This window comes from Hyperolius riggenbachi, chromosome 3 (genome assembly GCF_040937935.1).
Source record: "Hyperolius riggenbachi isolate aHypRig1 chromosome 3, aHypRig1.pri, whole genome shotgun sequence".
NCBI lineage: Eukaryota > Metazoa > Chordata > Amphibia > Anura > Hyperoliidae > Hyperolius > Hyperolius riggenbachi.
The window spans coordinates 9,610,865-9,638,855 of NC_090648.1; the positions used below are offsets into that span (position 1 = coordinate 9,610,865).

General features: G+C 49.7%; 1 protein-coding gene across 11 annotated transcripts in view; it reads right to left on the reverse strand.

Annotated features, from left to right (window-relative positions):
- Window positions 1–27,991, reverse strand: part of LOC137560850 (fibrinogen C domain-containing protein 1-like) — a 153,214-nt gene that overhangs the window by 29,293 nt on the left and 95,930 nt on the right. For all 11 annotated transcript variants that reach the window (XM_068271999.1, XM_068271997.1, XM_068271996.1 and 8 more), the window contains 6 exons: window positions 27,851–27,892; window positions 23,542–23,586; window positions 22,214–22,288; window positions 2,751–2,878; window positions 646–775; window positions 427–561 (listed from right to left, as the gene is read on the reverse strand). In XM_068271999.1, coding sequence (XP_068128100.1) covers window positions 427–561; window positions 646–775; window positions 2,751–2,878; window positions 22,214–22,288; window positions 23,542–23,586; window positions 27,851–27,892 — 555 coding nt within the window. The remainder of the gene's footprint in view (window positions 1–426; window positions 562–645; window positions 776–2,750; window positions 2,879–22,213; window positions 22,289–23,541; window positions 23,587–27,850; window positions 27,893–27,991) is intronic.

A 27,991-nucleotide genomic window follows, 5' to 3' on the forward strand; every position in this document is an offset into this window, starting at 1 on the left:
TGACAGCTGTGGCGTCTAGTATAGACGTCACATGCGGTGTCAGCCAACCAGGGAAGAGGAGAGATGTGGGTGGGTATTAGAGGAGGGGTTGGTGGGTTAGAAGGAGGGGAGGCTGAATAAATTATAGATAGGAGAGCCCCAAGCATTCCAGCCCCCGGCGACGGCGAAATATAGGTCCAATGCAGCGTTCTGCTGCATCATAACAGCAGACATATTTATAAAAGTTTTGAATGCAGGATTAGCATCTTTATCACTTAATACACTCAGACCAGTTGCTGTTGAAATTTTATTTTTATGGTGACAATACCGCTTTAAGTGTCTGTGTGTTAGGGTTAGAAAACGTGGGTGGAGCCAACAACCGCCAAATACATACCAGGGCAACGTTGGGTTTTCCACTAGTAATATATATAAGACAGAATATTATACCTGCATTGCCTCCTGTGTATTTGCTGAGCCGCAGACGGTAAAGATCTCCCTCATTTTCCACCTTATATCCGCTATATGTGGCATATTTGCTGTTTTGCTTAAAATCCTCCAGATCCACTCGCAGCTGATAGGAACCTGAGAGAAGAACACTGCATGAAGTACTAATGAGAATAAAGCAAATCTGACCATATAATAAGCTGCCCCCTATGTGGGGTTTACCTGTGGCTGTGAGCTGGTGAATATTGTCATTACCCAACCAGAACTCACTCATCTGGCTGCCAAACCCTCTTTTGTAGTCTTCCCAGCCCCGGTTAAAGTCCACCGAGCCATCAGCACGTCTCTGGAACACCTGGGAGAGAGAAGAGAGGTCTTCAGCTAAGGTCCCAACATCCAGTCTGTGCAAAGTTGTAAGGTCCAGTTTGTGCCAAATTGCAGTGGGTGCCAAGTATTACTGGGTGCCTTGTTGCAGTGGAGACTAAGTAGTACTGTGTACTAAGTAGCAGTGGGTTCCAATTTAAGTGCATGCTTAACCGTACTGGGTGTCAAGTTACAGCGGGTGCTAAGCAGTATTGGGTGCTAAGTTGCAGTGAGTGCAAAGCTGGAGTTGATACTGAACAGTGCTGGGTGCCATGTGAGTGCAGGCTATGGGGTGGCATGTGGGTGGGTGAGAGATCAGGGTTGTACTGGGAACAATGCGGGTACTGGGAGTCATGTGGGTGCTATGTGTGGACTGTGTGGGTTCTGGTGCCATATGGGTGCTGAGTGCAATCTAGGAAAGGTATTGGGGGTGCAGTGTGTGGATGGGTGCCATATAGGTGCTAGGCGAGGGCTAAGGGTTGTATTGGGTGCCATGTAGGTACCAGGTGCCAAGTAAGTGATAGGTAAGGGCTAAGGGTCATACTGGGTGCCAAGGGGGTGCCACGTGGGTTGTGGGTGTGGGCTTCATGGGTGCTATGTAGTGCTGGATGCACTATGAGGGTTCTGGGGGCCCTGTGATCAGATGTGCTAGCGATGGGATGTACTGGGCACCCTGTGGGGCTACAGAAGGTACAATGTGCTGGGTGCTAGGTGCCCTGTGGGTGGGTTAATGGGTGTTATGTGGGTAGGGCTAGTGGAATTAGAGGTGTCTGTCTCCTACTTACGCTCTCTCTGGTTCTAGTGGATAGTGGTCCAGGGTCCCCGGTGTCTAGTGGCGAGGAGAGCAGCATAGCATGGGATTTCTTCCATTACTCACCTTCCAGTCCACTGCTCTCCTCAGTCTCAACAACAAGCATTGAGTGTGTAGTTTGGAGGGCAGAGTCACCTCACCTACTCTTTCCTCCTTCCTGTTGTCCCTCCCCCTCTGCTGCATGTTTGATCAAGCATAGGGAGGGAAAGCCAATCAGATGGAGGATGGTGGGTCAATTGGACAAAGGTTGAAGAGACAGGCCTGGTGCTATGTCTGATCGTGCACCAGGTGTGTGCTGGCAGAGAGAGGGGGAAAGCTTCAGTGCACCGTGCGCCACCCACTACCATGACATGCCATGGTGCCATGATAACAGCAGGGACACCATTCCGGCATCTCCTGACATTCAGGCCACTGCTGGTTAGAATACTGGGACCTCAGGGCACAAAACAAAAGATTTGGGGCACTTTTCCCCAGCACCTGCATAGTCCCTCTGATCCAGTGCAGGTTTCCTTATCTGTAGCTGCACACTCAGACAAGACATTTGGACTGGGAATCATCAAGTAATGTCCACATTTGCCCAGTCGATCAAACCCACTTCTGCTTTCTCAGTACAGATGTGGGAGCGTGGCCAGAGGAAACCTATTTAATAAGCATACTCCGGCCTCCAGACTTCTCTAATACCCAAACACATTCTGCACATTAAGCTTTCTTTACCATTTATTTTTTAATTCTACAGACATTGGGCTTGATTCACAAAGCGGTGCTAACTGTGAGCACGCTTGTGAAAAGCCCCTTAGTACGTCTAAAAGAGGTTTTCAAAAATTATGCGTGCAAAGTTTTGCGCGCGCACTGCACAGAGTGCAGGACGGAGGCGCGAAGTGCCCATTAAAGCCTATGGGACTTAGCGCGCACATAGGACTTTGCGCGTGCAAAACTTTGCGTGCGGTACTTAGCGCGCGATCTGAATGAGAAAACCAGTGCTAACCTACTTAGCACCCTGGCTAGCGCATCTAAAGACTTTAGACGTGCTAAGTAGGTTAGCACCGCTTTGTGAATCAAGCCCATTGTATGCAGTTCACTCATCATCTCCCCCCTTTCCACACACAAGTCACGTGTTTCTCTGTCTCCACCCAATCATCTGTCTCCACCCACTTACTATCCATCCTCCGCCATCAGTCTCCATGTCACACAGAACCTTCAGAGGCTTCATCCCATCTGGACATATCATGTGCCAGCCAGACTGAGTCACACCGACACCCAGCAGTGCCTTGCAGCTCCGTGCACCTGTAGGATAGATGGCAGCATTATTCTCCATGCATCATCTTCCTCATCATCATTCAGGATGAACGTATCATGGTTTATCTTGCGGCAAATTGGGGAAATTTTGCTTACCAAATATTCCCATGGAATTGGCAGCCTGTTTCACTTAACTACTTCACTACTGAGGGTTTTTTACCCTTCTATACCAGAGCAATTTTCACCTTTCAGTGCCCCCGTCCATTCATTCGCCTACAACTTTATTACTACTTATCACAATGAAAGGATCTATATCTTGGGGGGTTTCTTTTGCCACCAATTAGGCTTTCTTTGGGTGGTACATTTTGCTAAGAATTATTTTATTCTAAATGCATTTTAATGGGAAAAATAAGAAAACAATGGAAAAAAAATATTTCTCAGCTTTCGGCCATTCTACTTTTAAAATAACACATGCTACCCTATAAAACCCACACAATGTATTTGCCCATTTCTCTAAGGTGTTAAAACATTTTCCCTAGTACAATGTATGGCACCAATATTTTATTTGGAAATAAAGGTGCATTTTTTTTTTTCAATTTTGCGTCCATCACTAATTGCAAGCCCATAATTTTATAAATAACATTAATGTACCTTTTTGACATACATAATAAAAAAGTCCAGTCCCTAAGACAACTATTTATGTATTTTGTATTTTATTTGTAATTTTTTTTTAATATGCATATCATTTACCTAGGTACCTATGGGAGAGGGTAGGAGGTAAGTGGTTAATACTAAATCTAATGGTGTTTTTTTTTTAATAAAAAGTAAAAAAAAATGAATATCGGTGTAATTTCACTATTTGGCCACAAGATGTCCCCACACATTATTTCCTATTAGCGTACAGTAAGTACACTCAACAGGAAGTAATGCATGGACGTGTTACTCCGGTAGTTATAATGAGCGTGGCATCTCATTGATGACGGCGATCATTGACATGGAAACTTAGATTAGATTAATGAATGTGAACTGTGTCCCCATTCATTCATCTCCCCTCTAATGGGTGGTGGCGAGTACCCCCATGCAGGAACAAGCACAGAAGCGAGCGGGGGGGGGGGGGGGGGGTCATCCACCACCATAGATATTTATCTATGTGGCTGGGGAGGAACTAAAGTCCTGCCTAATGATGATATACTGTAGCGAACCACATAAGTGGTTAATATCTGCAATTTACATTAATGTGAGGTTTCTGGACAATCTTGGATGATTTTTTGAGGAAAATTGCAGGCTGTACAGGGGACTCACTTGTCACTTAACTGTCCCCAGGAGTGGCTCACAATGTAATTTCTCTCATAGGTTGATGCCTATAAGAGGGTACTGTAGTATATGGATCACAGTCAGGGACAATTTAGGGGGTAGGGAAGAAGATAAAAATTTGAATTTTTTTAATAAAAAAACACATCTTTTTAAATTCATCAAAAATTAAAATCGCAGCAGCGATCAGAGAGCACCAAAAAATTCCTCTATTAGTAGCAAAAAAAAGAGGCAAAATTCATTTGGTTGCTAAGTTATATGGATAATAAATTGTTAACGTGGTGAAGTGCTGAATTGTAAAAAAATTCCTGGTCACTAGTGGGGTGTAAACCTGTGGTCCTCAAGAGGTTAAAAAAATAAAAATAAAGGAGGAAAAAATGTAAAGAGGAAAAGAAAAAGAGAGCCAAAACAGAGGAAAAAAATCCTCTTACCTGGTCAGTATGGTGTTGATAAGTTGTTTTGCGCAGTGTGGGAGGAATCATGTTTACTACTGGCACGCAGACCTTTAGTGGTTCTTTTTTGTGTGTTTTTTTCTTTAGTTGGAGACACCCGAACGCAGTTCCTTTCTTATATAGATGTCCAAGTTTATTCAGATTGCTTAGAGCCCTGATTCAGACTGAAAATTGTGGCAAATTCATTGGGCTTGTGATTCTCATTAAGGGAGTAATTACCTGAAGTGAGCTCTTATACCTGGCATGCAAAGCAGAATCTGCTAGTGCCCTACCAGTCCAATTAGCTCAGCAGCAGATCACATATCTGGGCATTAAAATATGTAAAAATACTTCCTCCTTGTATGCATTAAACTATCCGCCCCTGATTAAGTCAGTTATTGAGCAATTAAGCAGATGGAGAGTAATCTCCCTTTGGGAATTACGGGGTGGAAGGCTCTGCTCACGATAGTGAGCTTTGGCCTCTTATTATACCCAGTGCAGACCCTGCCTCTCATTAATAAACACAGCAATGTGAAATCACTGAATTGTGCACCTTCCAGCTTCATTTGGAGATCTAAAGAGTCAGAATCAAGCTATCATGTTTACAGTTACCCGAAGACATGGGAGGTTTGGGTGTGCTTGATATTAGATGGTACAATTGACTATTTAGACATGTCCAAAACTCACTGTCTTCTACCAGCTATTACTCTGACTTAACATTAGAAAAACAATACAAAGTATACAATACAACAGTTGATACAAGACAAGAGGGTATAACAGCTGAAGCAGTGAACAAATTAATTACATATTTTACACTTTGGTGGGAGGTATGTACACACGTTACACAGCATTGAGAGACAAAAGGGGAAGAGAGCCCTGGCCAAAAGGCCTTACAATCTAAATATTTAAGGTATTGGACAGTAGGTAAAGGGAAGCTGTGCGTGGAGTGGTAGAAATGGATTTAGTGGGCAGGGTCCAAGGTAGGAGAGTATGCTTGCCCAAAGAGGTGAGTTTTCAGATTGTGCCTAAAAATAGTAAGTGTAGGTGAGTGGCGGATGTGTTGACGGAGAGTGTTCCAGAGGAGGGGAGAGGATCGAGAGAAGTCTTGTAAGCGGGAGTGGGAAGAGGTGATCAGGGAAGAAGACAGAAGGATATTGTTAGCAAAGTGAAGATTGCGAATAGGATGGTATCTGGAAATGAGTTGATTAAGATAGGAAGGAGCTACGTTGTGGAGAGCTTTGTAGGTGAGAGTAAGGAGTTTAAATTGTATCCGTTGCATAACTGGCAGCCAGTGAAGGGAGTGACAGAGGGGGATTGGGCTGGAGAAGCGGGAGGAGAGGTGGATGAGGTGTGACTGGCAGCTAGTGAGGGGAGTGACAGAGGGGGATTGGGCTGGAGAAGTGGGAGGAGAGGTGGGTGAGGAGTGACAGAGGGGGACTGGGTTGGAGAAGTGGGAGGAGAGGTGGATGAGGTGTGACTGGCAGCTAGTGAGGGGAGTGACAGAGGGGGATAGGGTTGGAGAAGTGGGAGGAGAGGTGGATGAGGTGTGATTGGCAGCCAGTGAAGGGAGTGACAGAGGGGGATAGGGCTGGAGAAGCGGGAGGAGAGGTGGATGAGGTGTGACTGGCAGCCAGTGGAGGGAGTGACAGAGGGGGATAGGGCTGGAGAAGTGGGAGGAGAGGTGGGTGAGGAGTGACAGAGGGGGACTGGGCTGGAGAAGCGGGAGGGGAGGTGGATGAGGTGTGACTGGCAGCCAGTGAAGGGAGTGACAGAGGGGGATAGGGCTGGAGAAGTGGGAGGAGAGGTGGATGAGGAGTGATTGGCAGCCAGTGAAGGGAGTGACAGAGGGGGATAGGGCTGGAGAAGTAGGAGGAGAGGTGGATGAGGTGTGATTTGCAGCCAGTGAAGGGAATGACAGAGGGGGATAGGGCTGGGGAAGCGGGAGGAGAGGTGGATGAGGTGTGATTGGCAGCCAGTGAAGGGAGTGACAGAGGGGGATAGGGCTGGAGAAGCGGGAGGAGAGGTGGATGAGGTGTGACTGGCAGCCAGTGAAGGGAGTGACAGAGGGGGATAGGGCTGGAGAAGCGGGAGGAGAGGTGGATGAGGTGTGATTGGCAGCTAGTGAAGGGAGTGACAGAGGGGGATAGGGCTGGAGAAGCGGGAGGAGAGGTGGATGAGGTGTGACTGGCAGCCAGTGAGGGGAGTGACAGAGGGGGGGAGAGCTGGAGAAGCGGGAGGAGAGGTGGATGAGGTGTGATTGGCAGCCAGTGAGGGGAGTGACAGAGGGGGGGAGGGCTGGAGAAGCGGGAGGAGAGGTAGATGAGGTGTGATTGGCAGCCAGTGAAGGGAGTGACAGAGGGGGATAGGGCTGGAGAAGCGGGAGGAGAGGTGGATGAGATGTGACTGGCAGCCAGTGAGGGGAGTGACAGAGGGGGGGAGGGCTGGAGAAGCGGGAGGAGAGGTGGATGAGGTGTGATTGGCAGCTAGTGAAGGGAGTGACAGAGGGGGATTGGGCTGGAGAAGCGGGAGGAGAGGTGGATGAGGTGTGATTGGCAGCCAGTGAAGGGAATGACAGAGGGGGACTGGGTTGGAGAAGTGGGAGAGGTGGATGAGGTGTGATTGGCAGCTAGTGAAGGGAGTGACAGAGGGGGATTGGGCTGTAGAAGTGGGAGGAGAGGTGGATGAGGTGTGATTGGCAGCTAGTGAAGGGAGTGACAGAGGGGGATAGGGCTGGAGAAGCAGGAGGAGAGGTGGATGAGGTGTGACTGGCAGCCAGTGAGGGGACTGACAGAGGGGGATAGGGCTGGAGAAGCGGGAGGAGAGGTGGGTGAGGTGTGATTGGCAGCCAGTGAAGGGAGTGACAGAGGGGGATAGGGCTGGAGAAGCGGGAGGGGAGGTGGATGAGGTGTGACTGGCAGCCAGTGAGGGGAGTGACAGAGGGGGATAGGGCTGGAGAAACGGGAGGAGAGGTGGATGAGGTGTGATTGGCAGCCAGTGAGGGGAGTGACAGAGGGGATTGGGCTGGAGAAGCGGGAGGAGAGGTGGATGAGGTGTGATTGGCAGCCAGTGAAGGAAGTGACAGAGGGGGATAGGGCTGGAGAAGCGGGAGGAGAGGTGGATGAGGTGTGACTGGCAGCCAGTGAAGGGAGTGACAGAGGGGGATAGGGCTGGAGAAGCAGGAGGAGAGGTGGATGAGGTGTGATTAGCAGCCAGTGAAGGGAGTGACAGAGGGGGATAGGGCTGGAGAAGAGGGAGGAGAGGTGGATGAGGTGTGACTGGCAGCCAGTGAAGGGAGTGACAGAGGGGGATAGGGCTGGAGAAGTGGGAGGAGAGGTGGATGAGGTGTGACTGGCAGCCAGTGAAGGGAGTGACAGAGGGGGATAGGGCTGGAGAAGCGGGAGGAGAGGTGGATGAGGTGTGACTGGCAGCCAGTGAAGGGAGTGACAGAGGGGGATAGGGCTGGAGAAGCGGGAGGAGAGGTGGATGAGGTGTGACTGGCAGCCAGTGAAGGGAGTGACAGAGGGGGATAGGGCTGGAGAAGCGGGAGGAGAGGTGGATGAGGTGTGACTGGCAGCCAGTGAAGGGAGTGACAGAGGGGGATAGGGCTGGAGAAGCGGGAGGAGAGGTGGATGAGGTGTGATTGGCAGCTAGTGAAGGGAGTGACAGAGGGGGATAGGGCTGGAGAAGCGGGAGGAGAGGTGGATGAGGTGTGACTGGCAGCCAGTGAGGGGAGTGACAGAGGGGGGGAGAGCTGGAGAAGCGGGAGGAGAGGTGGATGAGGTGTGATTGGCAGCCAGTGAGGGGAGTGACAGAGGGGGGGAGGGCTGGAGAAGCGGGAGGAGAGGTAGATGAGGTGTGATTGGCAGCCAGTGAAGGGAGTGACAGAGGGGGATAGGGCTGGAGAAGCGGGAGGAGAGGTGGATGAGATGTGACTGGCAGCCAGTGAGGGGAGTGACAGAGGGGGGGAGGGCTGGAGAAGCGGGAGGAGAGGTGGATGAGGTGTGATTGGCAGCTAGTGAAGGGAGTGACAGAGGGGGATTGGGCTGGAGAAGCGGGAGGAGAGGTGGATGAGGTGTGATTGGCAGCCAGTGAAGGGAATGACAGAGGGGGACTGGGTTGGAGAAGTGGGAGAGGTGGATGAGGTGTGATTGGCAGCTAGTGAAGGGAGTGACAGAGGGGGATAGGGCTGGAGAAGCGGGAGGAGAGGTGGATGAGGTGTGATTGGCAGCCAGTGAAGGGAGTGACAGAGGGGGATAGGGCTGTAGAAGTGGGGGGAGAGGTGGATGAGGTGTGACTGGCAGCCAGTGAAGGGAGTGACAGAGGGGGATAGGGCTGGAGAAGTGGGAGGAGAGGTGGATGAGGTCTGATTGGCAGCCAGTGAAGGGAGTGACAGAGGGGAATAGGGCTGGAGAAGTGGGAGGAGAGGTGGATGAGGTGTGATTGGCAGCCAGTGAGGGGAGTGACAGAGGGGGATAGGGCTGGAGAAGCCGGAGGAGAGGTGGATGAGGTGTGATTGGCAGCCAGTGAAGGGAGTGACAGAGGGGGTATAGGGCTGGAGAAGCGGGAGGAGAGGTGGATGAGGTGTGATTGGCAGCTAGTGAAGGGAGTGACAGAGGGGGATAGGGCTGGAGAAGCGGGAGGAGAGGTGGATGAGGTGTGACTGGCAGCCAGTGAAGGGAGTGACAGAGGGGGTAGGGCTGAAGAAGCAGGAGGAGAGGTGGATGAGGTGTGATTGGCAGCCAGTGAGGGGAGTGACAGAGGGGGATTGGGCTGGAGAAGCGGGAGGAGAGGTGGATGAGGTGTGATTGGCAGCTAGTGAAGGGAGTGACAGAGGGGGATTGGGCTGGAGAAGCGGGAGGAGAGGTGGATGAGGTGTGACTGGCAGCCAGTGAAGGGAATGACAGAGGGGGACTGGGTTGGAGAAGTGGGAGGAGAGGTGGATGAGGTGTGATTGGCAGCCAGTGAAGGGAGTGACAGAGGGGGGATTGGGCTGGAGAAGCGGGAGGAGAGGTGGATGAGGTGTGATTGGCAGCTAGTGAAGAGAGTGACAGAGGGGGACTGGGTTGGAGAAGTGGGAGGAGAGGTGGATGAGATGTGACTGGCAGCCAGTGAGTGGAGTGACAGAGGGGGGGAGGGCTGGAGAAGCAGGAGGAGAGGTGGATAAGATGTGACTGGCAGCCAGTGAGGGGAGTGACAGAGGGGGGGAGGGCTGGAGAAGCGGGAGGAGAGGAGAATGAGGTGTGATTGGCAGCCAGTGAGGGGAGTGACAGAGGGGGGGAGGGCTGGAGAAGCGGGAGGAGAGGTGGATGAGGTGTGATTGGCAGCCAGTGAAGGGAGTGACAGAGGGGGATAGGGCTGGAGAAGCGGGAGGAGAGGTGGATGAGGTGTGACTGGCAGCCACTGAGGGGAGTGACAGAGGGGGGGAGGGCTGGAGAAGCGGGAGGAGAGGTGGATGAGGTGTGATTGGCAGCCAGTGAGGGGGGGGGCAGAGGGGGGGAGGGCTGGAGAAGCGGGAGGAGAGGTAGATGAGGTGTGATTGGCAGCCAGTGAAGGGAGTGACAGAGGGGGATAGGGCTGGAGAAGCGGGAGGAGAGGTGGATGAGGTGTGACTGGCAGCCAGTGAGGGGAGTGACAGAGGGGGGGAGGGCTGGAGAAGCGGGAGGAGAGGTGGCTGAGTTGTGATTGGCAGCCTGTGAGGGGAGTGACAGAGGGGGGGAGGACTGGAGAAGCGGGAGGAGAGGTGGATGAGGTGTGATTGGCAGCCAGTGAAGGGAGTGACAGAGGGGGATAGGGCTGGAGAAGTGGGAGGAGAGGTGGATGAGGTGTGATTGGCAGCTAGTGAAGGGAGTGACAGAGGGGGATAGGGCTGGAGAAGCGGGAGGAGAGGTGGATGAGGTGTGACTGGCAGCCAGTGAAGGGAGTGACAGAGGGGGTAGGGCTGAAGAAGCAGGAGGAGAGGTGGATGAGGTGTGATTGGCAGCCAGTGAGGGGAGTGACAGAGGGGGATTGGGCTGGAGAAGCGGGAGGAGAGGTGGATGAGGTGTGATTGGCAGCTAGTGAAGGGAGTGACAGAGGGGGATTGGGCTGGAGAAGCGGGAGGAGAGGTGGATGAGGTGTGACTGGCAGCCAGTGAAGGGAATGACAGAGGGGGACTGGGTTGGAGAAGTGGGAGGAGAGGTGGATGAGGTGTGATTGGCAGCCAGTGAAGGGAGTGACAGAGGGGGGATTGGGCTGGAGAAGCGGGAGGAGAGGTGGATGAGGTGTGATTGGCAGCTAGTGAAGAGAGTGACAGAGGGGGACTGGGTTGGAGAAGTGGGAGGAGAGGTGGATGAGATGTGACTGGCAGCCAGTGAGGGGAGTGACAGAGGGGGGGAGGGCTGGAGAAGCAGGAGGAGAGGTGGATAAGATGTGACTGGCAGCCAGTGAGGGGAGTGACAGAGGGGGGGAGGGCTGGAGAAGCGGGAGGAGAGGAGAATGAGGTGTGATTGGCAGCCAGTGAGGGGAGTGACAGAGGGGGGGAGGGCTGGAGAAGCGGGAGGAGAGGTGGATGAGGTGTGATTGGCAGCCAGTGAAGGGAGTGACAGAGGGGGATAGGGCTGGAGAAGCGGGAGGAGAGGTGGATGAGGTGTGACTGGCAGCCACTGAGGGGAGTGACAGAGGGGGGGAGGGCTGGAGAAGCGGGAGGAGAGGTGGATGAGGTGTGATTGGCAGCCAGTGAGGGGGGGGGCAGAGGGGGGGAGGGCTGGAGAAGCGGGAGGAGAGGTAGATGAGGTGTGATTGGCAGCCAGTGAAGGGAGTGACAGAGGGGGATAGGGCTGGAGAAGCGGGAGGAGAGGTGGATGAGGTGTGACTGGCAGCCAGTGAGGGGAGTGACAGAGGGGGGGAGGGCTGGAGAAGCGGGAGGAGAGGTGGCTGAGTTGTGATTGGCAGCCTGTGAGGGGAGTGACAGAGGGGGGGAGGACTGGAGAAGCGGGAGGAGAGGTGGATGAGGTGTGATTGGCAGCCAGTGAAGGGAGTGACAGAGGGGGATAGGGCTGGAGAAGTGGGAGGAGAGGTGGATGAGGTGTGATTGGCAGCTAGTGAAGGGAGTGACAGAGGGGGATAGGGCTGGAGAAGCGGGAGGAGAGGTGGATGAGGTGTGACTGGCAGCCAGTGAAGGGAGTGACAGAGGGGGTAGGGCTGAAGAAGCAGGAGGAGAGGTGGATGAGGTGTGATTGGCAGCCAGTGAGGGGAGTGACAGAGGGGGATTGGGCTGGAGAAGCGGGAGGAGAGGTGGATGAGGTGTGATTGGCAGCTAGTGAAGGGAGTGACAGAGGGGGATTGGGCTGGAGAAGCGGGAGGAGAGGTGGATGAGGTGTGACTGGCAGCCAGTGAAGGGAATGACAGAGGGGGACTGGGTTGGAGAAGTGGGAGGAGAGGTGGATGAGGTGTGATTGGCAGCCAGTGAAGGGAGTGACAGAGGGGGGATAGGGCTGGAGAAGCAGGAGGAGAGGTGGATGAGGTGTGATTGGCAGCCAGTGAAGGGAGTGACAGAGGGGGATTGGGCTGGAGAAGCGGGAGGAGAGGTGGATGAGGTGTGATTGGCAGCTAGTGAAGAGAGTGACAGAGGGGGACTGGGTTGGAGAAGTGGGAGGAGAGGTGGATGAGATGTGACTGGCAGCCAGTGAGGGGAGTGACAGAGGGGGGGAGGGCTGGAGAAGCAGGAGGAGAGGTGGATAAGATGTGACTGGCAGCCAGTGAGGGGAGTGACAGAGGGGGGGAGGGCTGGAGAAGCGGGAGGAGAGGTGGATGAGGTGTGATTGGCAGCCAGTGAGGGGAGTGACAGAGGGGGGGAGGGCTGGAGAAGCGGGAGGAGAGGTGGATGAGGTGTGATTGGCAGCCAGTGAAGGGAGTGACAGAGGGGGATAGGGCTGGAGAAGCGGGAGGAGAGGTGGATGAGGTGTGACTGGCAGCCACTGAGGGGAGTGACAGAGGGGGGGAGGGCTGGAGAAGCGGGAGGAGAGGTGGATGAGGTGTGATTGGCAGCCAGTGAGGGGAGTGACAGAGGGGGGGAGGGCTGGAGAAGCGGGAGGAGAGCTAGATGAGGTGTGATTGGCAGCCAGTGAAGGGAGTGACAGAGGGGGATAGGGCTGGAGAAGCGGGAGGAGAGGTGGATGAGGTGTGACTGGCAGCCAGTGAGGGGAGTGACAGAGGGGGGGAGGGCTGGAGAAGCGGGAGGAGAGGTGGCTGAGTTGTGATTGGCAGCCTGTGAGGGGAGTGACAGAGGGGAGGAGGACTGGAGAAGCGGGAGGAGAGGTGGATGAGGTGTGATTGGCAGCCAGTGAAGGGAGTGACAGAGGGGGATAGGGCTGGAGAAGTGGGAGGAGAGGTGGATGAGGTGTGATTGGCAGCCAGTGAGGGGAGTGACAGAGGGGGATTGGGCTGGAGAAGCAGGAGGAGAGGTGGATGAGATGTGTCTGGCAGCCAGTGAGGGGAGTGACAGAGGGGGGGAGGGCTGAAGAAGCAGGAACAGAGGTGGATGAGGTGTGATTTGCAGCTAGTGAAGGGAGTGACAGAGGGGGATTGGGCTGGAGAAGCGGGAGGAGAGGTGGATGAGGTGTGATTGGCAGCCAGTGAGGGGAGTGATCGAGGGGGGGAGGGCTGGAGAAGCAGGAGGAGAGGTGGATGAGGTGTGATTGGCAGCCAGTGAAGGGAGTGACAGAGGGGGATAGGGCTGGAGAAGCGGGAGGAGAGGTGGATGAGGTGTGACTGGCAGCCAGTGAGGGGAGTGACAGAGGGAGGGAGGGCTGGAGAAGCAGGAGGAGAGGTGGATGAGGTGTGATTGGCAGCTAGTAAAGGGAGTTACAGAGGGGGATAGGGCTGGAGAAGTGGGAGGAGAGGTGGATGAGGTGTGATTGGCAGCTAGTGAAGGGAGTGACAGAGGGGGATAGGGCTGGAGAAGCGGGAGGAGAGATGGATGAGGAGTGATTGGCAGCTACTGAAGGGAGTGACAGAGGGGGATTGGGCTGGAGAAGTGGGAGGAGAGGTGGATGAGGTGGGATTGGCAGCTAGTGAAGGGAGTGACAGAGGAGGATTGGACTGGAGAAGCTTTAGGAGAGGTGGATCAGTCGTGCAGCAGAGTTCATGATACACTGTAGCGGGGCTAAATGGTTGGCAGGGAGGCCACAGAGCACAGAGTTGCAATAGTCTAGTTGGGAAATAATTAGGGCATGCACCCAAAGTTTGGTAGTGTCCTGTGTTAGAAAAGGGCGGATGCGGGAGATGTTTTTTAGGTGGAGGCGACAAGAGAAGTGGACATCCTGGTTTCTACCCTGTTAGACTACACAACACTTTTGATGATTAGGAGGAGAAAGGGGTTGAAAGACGTGGGCTTCTGCTTGAACATCAGAGATGGTACACCCTGCAAGTGCTTAGATGCAAATCTAACACTCCTGGAAAACATTATTTTGTATTCCATTTCAGCCATGGCAGCTATCATACCTATCCTACCTATTTAAGCGCTGGACTGAGGTCACCTGTGGCCTGGTCACTTGGTGCCATTTCATTCCTAAGTGCCATTTATTACAAATTGCTTTACAACTTACCAATAATTTACCAAGAATTGTAGTACTGCTATATCTACAAGCTGCTTCTTGTATCACCTAACCTGCATTATTTTCATCTTCCTCATCAGATATGATTGCTGCTTCCTCTTGCAAAAGTCTGCCTTACAATCTGTGACTGCAATCATTATCTGCACGTTTAATTGGTACGATGGCTGCTTCCTCTTGCAAAAGTCTGCCTTACAATCTGTGACTGCAATCATTATCTGCACGTTTAATTGGTGTGATTGCTGTATACATTGCTGCTAAGATTGTTTAATTTAAATTTAAGTAGTTCAGCAGTGTTTGTAAATTCCCATATTACATTTGTGAATCCTTGTGTTCCAGCCCAGTGAGCAGCAATTATTTATTGCAGGCCTGGTTTTTGGTAGCCACTCCCATCTTCAGCTGAACTGTTTTTCCCAATTTCTAATTGAGAATCACTTCCATTTCAGCCATGGCAGCTATCATACCTATCCTACCTATTTAAAGAGAAACTCCAACCAAGAATTGAACTTTTTCCCAATCAGTAGCTGATACCCCATTTTACATGAGAAAGACAATGATTTTCACAAACAGACCATCAGGGGGCGCTGTGTGACTGATTTTGTGCTGAAACCCCTCCCACAAGAGGCTCTGAATACCGCGGTACTGCTGGCAAACTGCCACAATGTAACAATGTTCAGAGACAGGAAATAGCTGTTATTAGCTGTCTCTAACAGACAGAGCAGCTAGAGATAGCTAAATAACCTGCCCACAGTAACAATGTCACCATGTAATACATGTCAGAATGTGAATCTGGGAGAGGAAAGATTTTACAATGAGCAAACACTGACTAAATCATTTATACATAATTATGGTAAAAAATGAAGCACTTTTTTTACTACATTATTTTCACTGGAGTTCCTCTTTAAGCTCTGGACTGCGGTCACTTCTGGCCTGGTCATTTGGTGCTATTTAATTCCTAAGTGCCATTTATTACAAAGTGCTTTACAACCTTATCAAGAATTTACCAGGATTTAACCCAGGAATTCAAACAGGATTCAACAGCCATGGGACTCTGCTGGAAAACTACTACTCTGCATCCACAACTGCCTCAAATGCTGTTGCTCAAAATGCCACTGCTGGACATATGTTGCACAGCCAAGTAGACCCTGTTTCTTTATTTACACAGGTTTGCTTGCACTAACTGCATACCCATATAAACTGCTTAGTGGTTGGGAATTTCCTGGTGATAATCAGAGATACTTACCATGTTTACTGCACTTTTTCTTATGTTCTGCTGTCTGCAAATATCTGCAAGTTGCATTGCAATATGCATCCTCCCAGTGTACCACACTCCATATTAATTTCACCTGCTCTGCTTTCCTCACCTTACTCAGCTTCTCATGAACTGTTAGCTCTCCTGAAATCTCTCTCTCCCCCCAGCAGCTCAAAAACCTCACAAACATTTAAATCCCATTCACATTTGCTTACTCTCTCCCTCCTACTCTTACTTGCTGCTGGTGATATATCACCTAACCCTGGGCCACAGCCTGCTGCCAGACAAGCATCTCCTGCTCACTTGCTTCACATACTTCACAGCCCTCTACCCACAAATAACCTCAACATCTATCCTCGCTCCAACCTTATTTCCATCCATCCATCCCACCCACAAACACATGCTCCCCCTACCTTGCGGTCTCTGGAATTCCAACCCATGCTCCCCCTACCCTGCGGTCTCTGGAATGCCAGATCTGTCCGCAATAAATGTACAGTGGTCCACAACCTCTTCCTCTCCAAATCCCTCATCATCCTCCGCACTCACTGAGACATGGCTCTCCCCCTCTGACTCTGCCACAGCGGGCTTCACCTCAGTCACACCCCAGACCAGACAACAGGACCGGCGGAGGGGTGGGTCTGCTCCTCTCCCCATCCTGCACATTCCGTGTCCTCACTCCACCTACCTCCCTACAATTCACATCATTTGAGGCCCACACTATCCGCCTCTACAATCCCCTCCCAGCCATTCTTGCAGTCTTATACCGCCCTCCGGGCTCCCACACATCCTTTCCTCTGACCTCCCCACCATCATCCTCGGGGATTTCAATATTCCAATCGATGAAGCCCAGAACTCCGTTGTGACCCGGCTGCTCACCATAGCCAACTCACTTGGATTAGTACAAAACACCAACACCCCCACTCACACTGCAGGTCACACTCTCCACCTTATATTCACTAAATCCACCACCATTGCAGACCTCGACATCGCACCATTTCCACCCTCAGACCATTACCTTCTCACCTTCAACCTCCAAACTACCCGCCCACCCACCTGGTAGATGGCAGCGAGACCTGGCGTCCTTGCTGACTCCCTCCATGGCCTCTCCTCCACTCTCCCCACCCTAACCTGCCCTAATCTTGCTGCAGCTCAGTATCACCAAACTCTCTCATCAGCCCTAGAGAAAGCTGCTCCACCAATATTCCCGCTGCAACCGACCCCCTAACCCCAGCCCTGGCCGCACTACCCATACTCGCAACCTCCATAGGGAAACATGTGCCACTGAACAAAAATGGAGGAAAACTCGACTAAACCAGGATTTCTTACAGTACAAGACTAACCTGCTGCAGTTCCACACTGCCCTTGCTCATGCAAAGCAGGAATACTTTACCAGGCTCATCGGAGCACAAGCTTCCAATTCCCGGCGTCTTTTTGGCACCTTCAACTCCCTGCTTAAACCCACCACCCACCTGCTGTTTCCTTCCTCTCTGCCACAGATTTAGGAAATATTCAATCTCCAATCTTCACCTCCCACCCCCTCACAACCAACCCTCCTCCACCCTATCCTCCCCTCACCTCCTTCACTCCTACTACCACTGAGGAAGTCAACCACCTACTGCAGACTTCCCATACCACTACTTCCCCCCTTGACCCCATCCCTTCTGATCTACTTCAGCCACACACAGACTTGGCCCCAGTCCTCACTACCCTGTTTAACCTCTCCCTATCCACAGGCACCTTCCCCTCAGACTTCAAGCAGGCCACAGTACTGCCCACTTTTTCTGCGCAAGGCCACAGTACTGCCCCTGCTCAAGAAACCCTCCCTCGACCCCTCACTACTCTCCAACTACAGCCCTATCTCCCTCCTCCCCCTTTGCCTTAAAACTCTTTGAGCGTCTGGTTCACAAATGCCTGAACCAGTACCCCAATGCCAACTCACTACTAGACCCTCTGCAATCTGTATTTCGGCCTGCCAACTCAACTGAAACGGCGCTCACCAAAGTGGTCAATGACCTTGCCTTAAAGCTGAAGGTAAATACTCCATTCTCCTCCTCCTTGGACCTTTCAGGCAGCTTTTGACACAGTAGATCATCCCCTACTCCTCCAGTCCCTCCAGTCCATGGGCAGTCACGATCTCGCCTGCCCCTGACCTGGCTTTCATCCTACCTCTCCAACCGCTCCTTCACGACCGCTTTCAATGAGTCCTCGTCCACCCTCAACCACCTCTCGGTGGGAGTCCCCAAGGCTCGGTCCTTGGCCCCCTACTGTTCTCCCTATACACATCCTCCATTGGCAAGGTTATCTCCTCCATGGGTTTTAACTATCATCTGTATGCAAATGACACCCAGATCTACCTCCACACCCCTGACATATCCACCACTACCATGGACAAGGTCTCCTCCTGCCTATCAGCCATCACCTCCTGGATGTCCGCTAGGTTCCTGAAACTAAATCTAGACAAAACGGAATTTATTATCTTCCCACCCCGGCCAACCCTGAATCTCCCAGATGTGCAGGTCACTGTTAACCACACTACCATTCGCCCTACCTCTCATGCCCGCTGTCTGGGTGTCACCCTGGACTCTGCACTCTCCTTCACTCCCCACATGCAAAACCTCACAAAGTCCTGCAACTTCCACCCTCGTAACATCTGTAAGATCCGCCCTTTCCTGACCTCTGCCACCACCAAACTCCTCATCCATGCCCTCATAATTTCCCCCCCTTGGCTACTGCAATGCCCTTCTGTCTGGTCTCCCTATGACCCGAACAGCCCCACTGCAGTCCATCATGAATGCGGCAGCCAGAATTACCCACTGCTCCCATCGCTCCACCACGGTGGATCCCCTCCTTGAATCCCTCCATTGGCTTCCTATCCAGTCCAGAATCAGATTCAAGATACTGTGTCTGTCCTACAAATCTGTCCACAAAACTTGTCCAACCTACATTTTTGATCTTGCTTGGAGATACACACCTAGCCGCTCCCTCCTCTCCTCCAATGAACTTCGCCTGACCGCCCCCCCCCCCACCCCCGCATCACCCAGTCCCATGCACGCCTCCAGGACTTCTCAAGAGCCGCTCCAACACTATGGAACTCCCTATCTCCAGTCCTCCACCCATTAGGGCAGCCCCCTCCTTCAACACCTTCAAGAAGGCCCTTAAAACTCACCTTTTCACTCTGGCCTACCACCGCCCATAATTGCTCTAAACCCACAGATGAACTCTGGTCCCCTACCTTTCGTGTCCCCACCTCTCCCTCTAGATTGTAAGCCTTTGGGCAGGGTCCTCCTCCTTTTGTGTCCTACCTGATCATGCACCTCCATTACTGTGAACCCATGCTATGCATTTGAGTGAACCTAACTTGCCTAATCTCCATGTTCCCCTCCAAAGACTGACTAAGCATTACCTGGTACTCATACTGTGCTGTGTCTGATCTCCATGCTCCATCCAGTGACTAAGCATTACCTTGTACTCATACTGTGCTGTGTGATCTCCATGCTCCATCAAGTGACTAAGCATAACCTGGTACTCATACTGTGCTGTGTAATCTCCATGCTCCCCTCCAGTGACTAAGCATTACCTTGTACTCATACTGTGCTGTGTGATCTCCATGCTCCATCCAGTGACTAAGCATTACCTTGTACTCATACTGTGCTGTGTAATATCCATGCTCCATCCAGTGACTAAGCATTACCTTGTACTCATACTGTGCTGTGTGATCTCCATGCTCCATCCAGTGACTGACTAAGCATTACCTTGTACTCATACTGTGCTGTGTGATCTCCATGCTCCCATCCAGTGACTAAGCATTACCTTGTACTCATACTGTGCTGTGTGATCTCCATGCTCCCCTCCAGTGACTAAGCATTACCTTGTACTCATACTGTGCTGTGTGATCTCCATGCTTCCATCCAGTGACTAAGCATTACCTGGTACTCATACTGTGCTGTGTGACCTCCATGCTCCATCCAGTGACTAAGCATTACCTTGTACTCATACTGTGCTGTGTGATCTCCATGCTCCATCCAGTGACTAAGCATTACCTTGTACTTATACTGTGCTGTGTGATCTCCATGCTCCCATCCAGTGACTAAGCATTACCTTGTACTCATACTGTGCTGTGTGATCTCCATGCTCCATCCAGTGACTAAGCATTACCCTGTACTCATACTGTGCTGTGTGATCTCCATGCTCCCATCCAGTGACTAAGCATTACCTTGTACTCATACTGTGCTGTGTGATCTCCATGCTCCCATCCAGTGACTAAGCATTACCTTGTACTCATACTGTGCTGTGTGATCTCCATGCTCCCCTCCAGTGACTAAGCATTACCTTGTACTCATACTGTGCTGTGTGATCTCCATGCTTCCATCCAGTGACTAAGCATTACCTGGTACTCATACTGTGCTGTGTGACCTCCATGCTCCATCCAGTGACTAAGCATTACCTTGTACTCATACTGTGCTGTGTGATCTCCATGCTCCATCCAGTGACTAAGCATTACCTTGTACTCATACTGTGCTGTGTGATCTCCATGCTCCCATCCAGTGACTAAGCATTACCTTGTACTCATACTGTGCTGTGTGATCTCCATGCTCCATCCAGTGACTAAGCATTACCCTGTACTCATACTGTGCTGTGTGATCTCCATGCTCCCATCCAGTGACTAAGCATTACCTTGTACTCATACTGTGCTGTGTGATCTCCATGCTCCCATCCAGTGACTAAGCATTACCTTGTACTCATACTGTGCTGTGTGATCTCCATGCTCCATCCAGTGACTAAGCATTACCTGGTACTCATCCTGTGCTGTGTGATCTCCATGCTCCCATCCAGTGACTAAGCATTACCTTGTACTCATCCTGTGCTGTGTGATCTCCATGCTCCCATCCAGTGACTAAGCATTACCTTGTACTCATACTGTGCTGTGTGATCTGGTTTTCTTGTATTCCTGTATTGTCATATTGCTGTTTGTCACCCCTAAATATTGTCTGTAACCTAAATTAATGTCAAGCACTGCGTAATATGTTGGCGCTTTATAAATACAATAAATAAATAAATATTAGCCCAGATTAGATCATATGTTAATAGTCCTTTGCATGATATATGCTCTATAGGCAAACTACTAGATTTTAACTCCTAATGTAAACCAGGACCTGACAGGAAATCTCTATCTATGAATAAATCTGAGCTTCTCCACCTAAAGGCTCAAGTTCTTTCTGTGCAAAATATTAAACCATGGTGTAAGCATTTTCACATTGAGGAGAATATATTAGAAGGGAACAATATTATATGTAAGCTGGTGGTAAATGAGGCATGGGGAGGTCCCCACCTCATGTTGTTATACCATTCCAAATGCACGTTCAATATAAAGGCCACACGGATATACAGGAGCGTGTTCAAGATGTGGTTTGCAAAATGCTGATATGGTTTTGGTGCTGTATTAAGATTGCCATATATTAGGATTCTGTGCTGAAATTGAAATTGAAATGAGCACACGCCCTGCCGCTTCTGGTCCCGTCCTTCTCTGCAAGCTTTCAGTGTCTCTGCGTCCCTGTACATGCGCACTTGCAAATTGTTATATAGGATACAAAAAGTATATTTAATATTGTTTGTTAATTATTCTAATATATTAACTACTTGTTATTTTTGGGGCAGTATATCTACGCCCCTCGGAACTTCATCTGAAGCCCTAGAGGTGTAGATACTCGTCTTCTGCCCTGTTGCACGCGCACCATGCACACACCCATGACCCGCAGTTGCAGAACGGGTTAGTGAATAGGAACATATGTCCCCCAAAACAATGTAAGTGCCGATTACTGAATAATCTCTGCAAGTGACAGCAATATAGAAGAGAAGTTATTTATGGCTCATTTTACTCTGGAAGAAACAGACTTCTTATTTGTATATGTTTATATATATTTTAAATTGTATAATTTGGGTGACAGTGGTCCTTTAACATCACTTCTACAGCTCTCACCAATTGGCTAAATGCGGCAAGCTTGGCAACATATTTGCTAAGCTGAAAACATTTATAAGCACTGTAACACCTACAGAGTATTAATAGGTTGGTGAATCAGGTCAGATTTGGAGGTGTAGTTTGGTAGAATTATGTCTCTGGGCTACTGGTAGGGATGGTTGGAATGCCAATTTCCGATTCTGCAGCAAATCCGCATTCCGTCATGTACTAATTACCGATTCCGCTTTCCGCTACCAATTTCCGCATTCCAAGTCGGCGGGCGTTTAATTTTCCCACGGTCAGAAGAAGAATATTCAAAATCGATTTTCTCAAAAACTATGAGGTCTTTTTGAAAACTTTTTTTGCATCTTGTTCAGAAGATTCCGTTTGATAAACTCTGAAAATTTGGTGTTTCTAGGACTTACGGGGGCTTTGCTATTAGCTAAAGTCGGTGGATTTTTACTGTAATGTAAAATGCAGAAAACAGGCAGATGCAGATTTTCTGCATTTTAAATTACAGTAAAAATCCGCCGACTTTAGCGGTTAATAGCAAAGCCCCCTTAAGTCTTAGACACACCAAATTTTCAGAGTTTATTAAAAAAAAGTTTTCAAAAAGACCTTATAGTTTTTGAGAAAATCTATGTTAAATTCGGGTGGAATTTCCGCGATTTCCGGCGGGAATTTCCGCGATTGCATTACCGATTTCCGCATTCCGATGCGGAAATGCAATTTCCGATCGGAATTTCGGAAGTTGCATTTCCGAGGAATCAGAATGAGCATCCCTAGCTGCTGGTAGATCTCAGTCTTTAGGCAAATGTCGCTGTCCTGAGTAGACAAACTTACACTTTCCATCGAGTTTATTAGTTTCCAGGGTCTTCACAGCTTCCTGAATCTTCTGAACGTTGCTGGCCAGAGAATCTGCACAACAGAGGAAAGAAGGAATAAATAAATGTCACAGATGTCCCAGAATTTTGTAGGGCAATACTGTCTATAGATGGCATTAACTTCCAGGTAGTCTCTGGGATTGGGCAGCTCTGTGGTAGTTGCTTGTCATTGTGGATAGCTACAAACATACTGTAATGATATTTGCAGTGGGATGGCATACAGCCATCTTGTGTGACCTCAGGTGGAATGCATTGTGGCTATACATTATGACTGCTGTGTGTTAGGCATTGTATTTCATTTGGAGAGAGCACTGGACATTTGTCTGCTATGCAAAGAGTAAATGTTTGTGTCTCCTTTGAAGTCTGCCTACAATGACATTTAAACACAACACCTATTTATTGTATAGTCCACTAGGAATGAGGAAGCTGGCCATTCGTCATTGTTAAGCTGGAGCCATGCAAACACCTTGAACAGTGTGTGGAATAAGGAAGCAGCCTCAGCACATGAATGGAGCGACTGGTGTATAGGAGACAGGAAACTGTGTGTCTATAGTTACTAGGCTGTCATTCAATAACAAAAGTATTTCCACAAGAAATTGTTTTTCAGCCTGCAGCTACATTCTGGGCTATAAAATTGAAGGCTTTGCTCAGGAATCATTATAGTTGAGTCTGTCTTCTCTGATGTATTTTCACAAACAAGCCTGCCCCCTTCTGGCTCTGCTATAATGACTCAGCTATAATAATTCCTGAGCAAAGCCAGACTGAATGCTCAGTGGGGGATTTTATCAGGGCTGACAAGAAGCAGGCTTAGCAGTGAAGAATGACACAGACAGCAGGGTAGGTGTTTTCTCTAATGTTCCCACTGATATATATGGTAAAATACACGAGGGTGCTTCATCTCTGGTTCACTTTAAGGGAGAAGAGTGGTGAAGAGGATCTGACCATACATTCCTGCCCCTGGTAGGTCTCCTCACATCACATTATAGGTATGAGCAGCACTGAGAAGATTCCCTATTCAGTATTCTTAGAAGATGGTGTCCTCTCTGCTCCTGTATGGAGGTTATGTCTGAGGAATGGCCATCATGGAAAGACTTAGGGAGAACATGCAAGGGGGAGCTCAGCTCAGTAAAGGTCTACTGGAACTGAAACTAGTACAGACTTTTGCTGGAATTCAACAAATATGAGTAGATGGTGGAAATCTGCATTAGATGGCCAATATTTTTTCTAGGCTGGTTTATTAATAGGAGGTTGATTTGTCTTCTTCATGTACATAAATCCTTGACTTACTTGTATCCTGTTTAGCCCTCTCTAGTTGTGCAGTGAGGTCTCTGGCTGTGAGGAAGACAAAAAATCAAACATTTAGGGCACGAAAGATCAACATGTAATGATTGTTCAATCATCCCTAAAAAGAGAAAGAAGATGATCATATTAATTTTCATGTTGGCACATAGACCATGTACAGTCATGGCCAAAAATAATGGAACCCTTGCATTGATGTCAGAAAACACACCACTTCTCTCAGAAAATTGTTGCAATTATAGCGTCCATACATGGTACAATTAAAATGTTCGATTTTAATGTTTATTCAACCAAAAAAGATTAAATAGAGTGAAATTTGGAAAGAACGTTTTTATCGATGGAGAAAAAAATGAATGATTACCCCATTTTCTCGATTAAAATCATATTGGACATGTTGGAAAAATCTGGGTGATTGTTTGTAAAATTGTATAGCGTATGGATGGTTGTATACGAAAATACTAATTTCTTAATATTTTATTGTTTTTCTTGGCTTTCTGAAAAATCAAATGTTCGGATATTGTACATTGAAAAGAATTTTAAAACAATTCGACTAAACAGAATAATGGATGTAATATTTCTGATCGAAAAAGAAAAAAAGAAAAAATTGTACCATGTATGGGCACCAGAAAGATTAGATTAGCTTTGGTATTGTCATATTTATTTCTTTTGTTGGCAAAATGCCTGGATACAATTATTGTCATCCACAAATACTTATTAGCACACCCTTTGGAAGAAATGACTGTTTATCCCTTTCAATCAATGAGTCTTTTACATCCTCTTGCTGCTCATATTGGAGGCTCATACTGGAGGCTACTTGGCCCCCCTCTAGCATCCCATACTGGGAGGTTATCCGGGGATACCTAATACTGGAGTGGACCTATGACTATCTATACAAAGGGTCATTCTGGCCACTTATACTTGGAATGCTGCCTAGAGAGGCTACCTAATACTGGGGGGGCTACCTAATTCTGGAGGGGAGGTCTACCTAATACTGGGGGGGGGGGGGGCTCAGGCTACCTAATACTGGGGGCAACTCTGGCAATTTAATTTTGGGTGGTTTCTGATTTGTGTGGGGTATAAAGATTCCTTAAAGGAAACCTAAACCCCCACAAACAATGAGTTTCACTTACCTGGGGCTTCTCCCAGCCCCCTGCAGCCATCCTGTGTCCTCGTAGTCACTTTCTGCTGCTCCGGTCCCCCGCTGCCAGCTAGTTTCGTTTTTGCCGACACAGAGTCGGCGGGCCGCCACGTGTACCTTTGCACCCATTCCCTCTAGTGCAGAAGGCTATTGCGGACATTAACATGTACATTTGCGTAAAAATGTACGTTTTTTTACCTGCAACGCATAAAAATGTACGTGTTAATGTCCGCAATAGCCTCCTGCACTGGAGGGAATGTGTGCAAAGTTACACATGGCGGGCTTGCTTGAAGGTGTTGAAGGAAGGAGCGAGTCTGAGGGGGAGTGGAAGGGAGTTCCATAGGGTGGGGGCAGCTCTTGAGAAGTCTTGTAAGTGTGCATGGGGATGAGAAATGCGTGGGGAGATCAGGCGGAGATCATTGGAGGACCGGAGGGGACGGGCAGGTATATATCTGTACAGATGTTTTTATTGTATCCAATACAAAAAAAATGTATCTGCGTCTTCAGAGGGACACGCCGAGGACAAGAAGTGAGTGAAGTAAGAAGAGGAGATCACTGCTGGGCATTGCCGATAAGCAGATGGGCATTGCCGATAAGCAGATGGCATCTGCGCACAGGGAATCCCACACGCCAGCGACTCCACAGGTGAGTAATTGTATTAGCTGGACGAGTCTAATTCATCCTTACCGATTACGGCTATTTTTTGTAGGATGAGTCAGGCTGACGAGTCAGGCCCATCCATACCACTAGGCAGGTTAATGACATTAAACTTTTATTTCATCAATGACATTCTTCAAAGTCTGCAACATGGACACAATGGCCAGGCACCGACCAGCCATAAAACAATGGACCATCTCCCCTGTTCACCTAAACCTCAGGCCTGGGCTCAGAACTGTTTGGCGCTTTGAGTCCGCCTGGAGAAAAGCACGATATAAATGTTATCTGTCTTGTCTTGTCTTTGTCTTGTTCTCAGCAGTATGACTGAGGCTAGAGCAGATGCTTCAGGAAGTCCCTCAGAAGTCAAACACTTATAGTGGCAGTAATGTTAAAGAGGATTTTGTAATAAAAAGATGATCTTTAAGAGACCATAGAGTCCAGGGGTCGAGTCCTGAGTGGACGCGGGTAAACGGCGTCCACCCACTTTTTCTTCAGAGTGAACGCCGTTCACCCTGGCTTGTGTGGAGGGGAGCAGCGCAGAGAAGGCGAGCTATGGGGACAGTGGGGTTGGGCGGACATCTCCCCCCCCCCATCCCTCACCTTCGTGCTCCTCTTCCTGCCTCTCCCCTCCAGCGTTGTGAAGTGTCAGGCCGGTGGTGAAAGTGGGCGGAGACTTTCCGCGTTCCAGTCGCATGGGACGCTCCGCTCTGTGTGCGGCTAGAAGACCAGACTAGCCGCACACAGAGCGGAGCGTCCCTTGCGGCTGGAACGAGGTAAGTCTCCGCCCACTTTCGCCGCCGGGCCCGACACTTAACAATGCTGGAGGGGAGAGGCAGGAAGAGGAGCACGAAGGTGAGGGATGGGGGGGGGGGGAGATGTCCGCCCATCCCCGCTGTCCCCATAGCTCTCCTTCTCTGCTCTGCTCCCTCCGGGTGGGGGCACACCTGGCTACCTGGGCACATATACCCCTGCCTACATATACTGGGGACATATACACCTGCCTACATATACTGGGGACATATACCCCTGCCTACATATACTGGGACATATCCCCCTGGCTACATATACTGGGCACATATACCCCTGCCTACATATACTGGGAACATATACACCTGCCTACATATACTGGGGACATATACACCTGCCTACATATACTGGGCACATATACCCCTGCCTACATATACTGGGGACATATACACCTGCCTACATATACTGGGGACATATACCCCTGCCTACATATACTGGGCATATATACCCCTGGCTACATATACTGGGCACATATACCCCTGCCTACATATACTGGGCATATATACCCCTGGCTACATATACTGGGCATATATACCCCTGGCAACATATACTGGGCATATATACCCCTGGCTACATGTACTGGGCATATATACCCCTGGCGACATATACTGGGCACATATACCCCTGCCTACATATACTGGGCATATATACCCCTGGCTACATATACTGGGCACATATACCGGGCACATATACCCCTGACTACATATACTGGGGACATATCCCACTGGCTACATATACTGGGCACATATACCCCTGGCTACATATACTAGGCAACTATACCTCTGGCTACATATACTGGGGACTACTATACTCATGGCTACTTATACTGGGGACACCTATAGGCCTGGCTACCTGGGGGTACCTATTTTGGGGGAACTGCTGTCAGATTATCTGCATTTTTGTGGAACCGCTGTTATGTATTTTGGGGAACAGCTGCCAAATTATGTGTATGTTAGGGGAACGGCTGCTGCCAGATTACGTGTATTTTGGGGAACTGCTGCCAGATTGTGTATGTTTGGGGGACCACTACTGCCAGATTATATGTCCTTTGGGTGTTACGTGTATTTTGGGTGATCCGCTGCCAGGTTTCGCGTATTTTGGGGAACTGCTTCCAAATTATGTGTATGTTGGTGGAACTGCTGCTGCCACATTGTCTATTTTGGGGGAACCACTTCCATATTATCTGTATTTTGAAGGAACTTCTACCAGATTATGTGTCTTTTTGGTGAAATGCTGTCAGATTACATCTATTTTTGGGGGATACACTACGGCAGAGCTCAAACTTCCTCGGCAGACCTTTTACATCACTGCTAAGGTCATGTATATATGGCCCCACCCATGACCACGCCCACAGTGTGCTTGACCACGCCCGTTTTTTTCTCCGAGTGAGTCCACTCACTTCTTTTCCCAGGACTAGACCCCTGATAGAGTCTCTTTAACAACACCAGATACTGCAGATACTGGGAAGAGCTTTAAGGACTGGACAACCCATGGAGCAAAGATAACAATATTTGGGGTTCTCAGAGAAACAGAGCTTCCCCGTTACAATTGTCCTGCCGGTCTTGTGCTTGTACAGAGAACCTGTCACCTGTTATATCCCACACTCCATTAGTGACATTGCTCACCATTCTGCTTACTCCAGTCCTGACAATAACAAAACATTTGCCAAAGTTTTAAGAGACAGATTCTATTCACCAGTATTCTTCAGCTGTGCCACTTCCTCCGAGGAGCTCTTCTCTGCAGAGGAGACGGGAGACACATTAAGAATGCCCTTTCATGGAACTCAACGGATGTACTGAAATTATTACATATGTTCTCAATGTGATTGAGTGAACA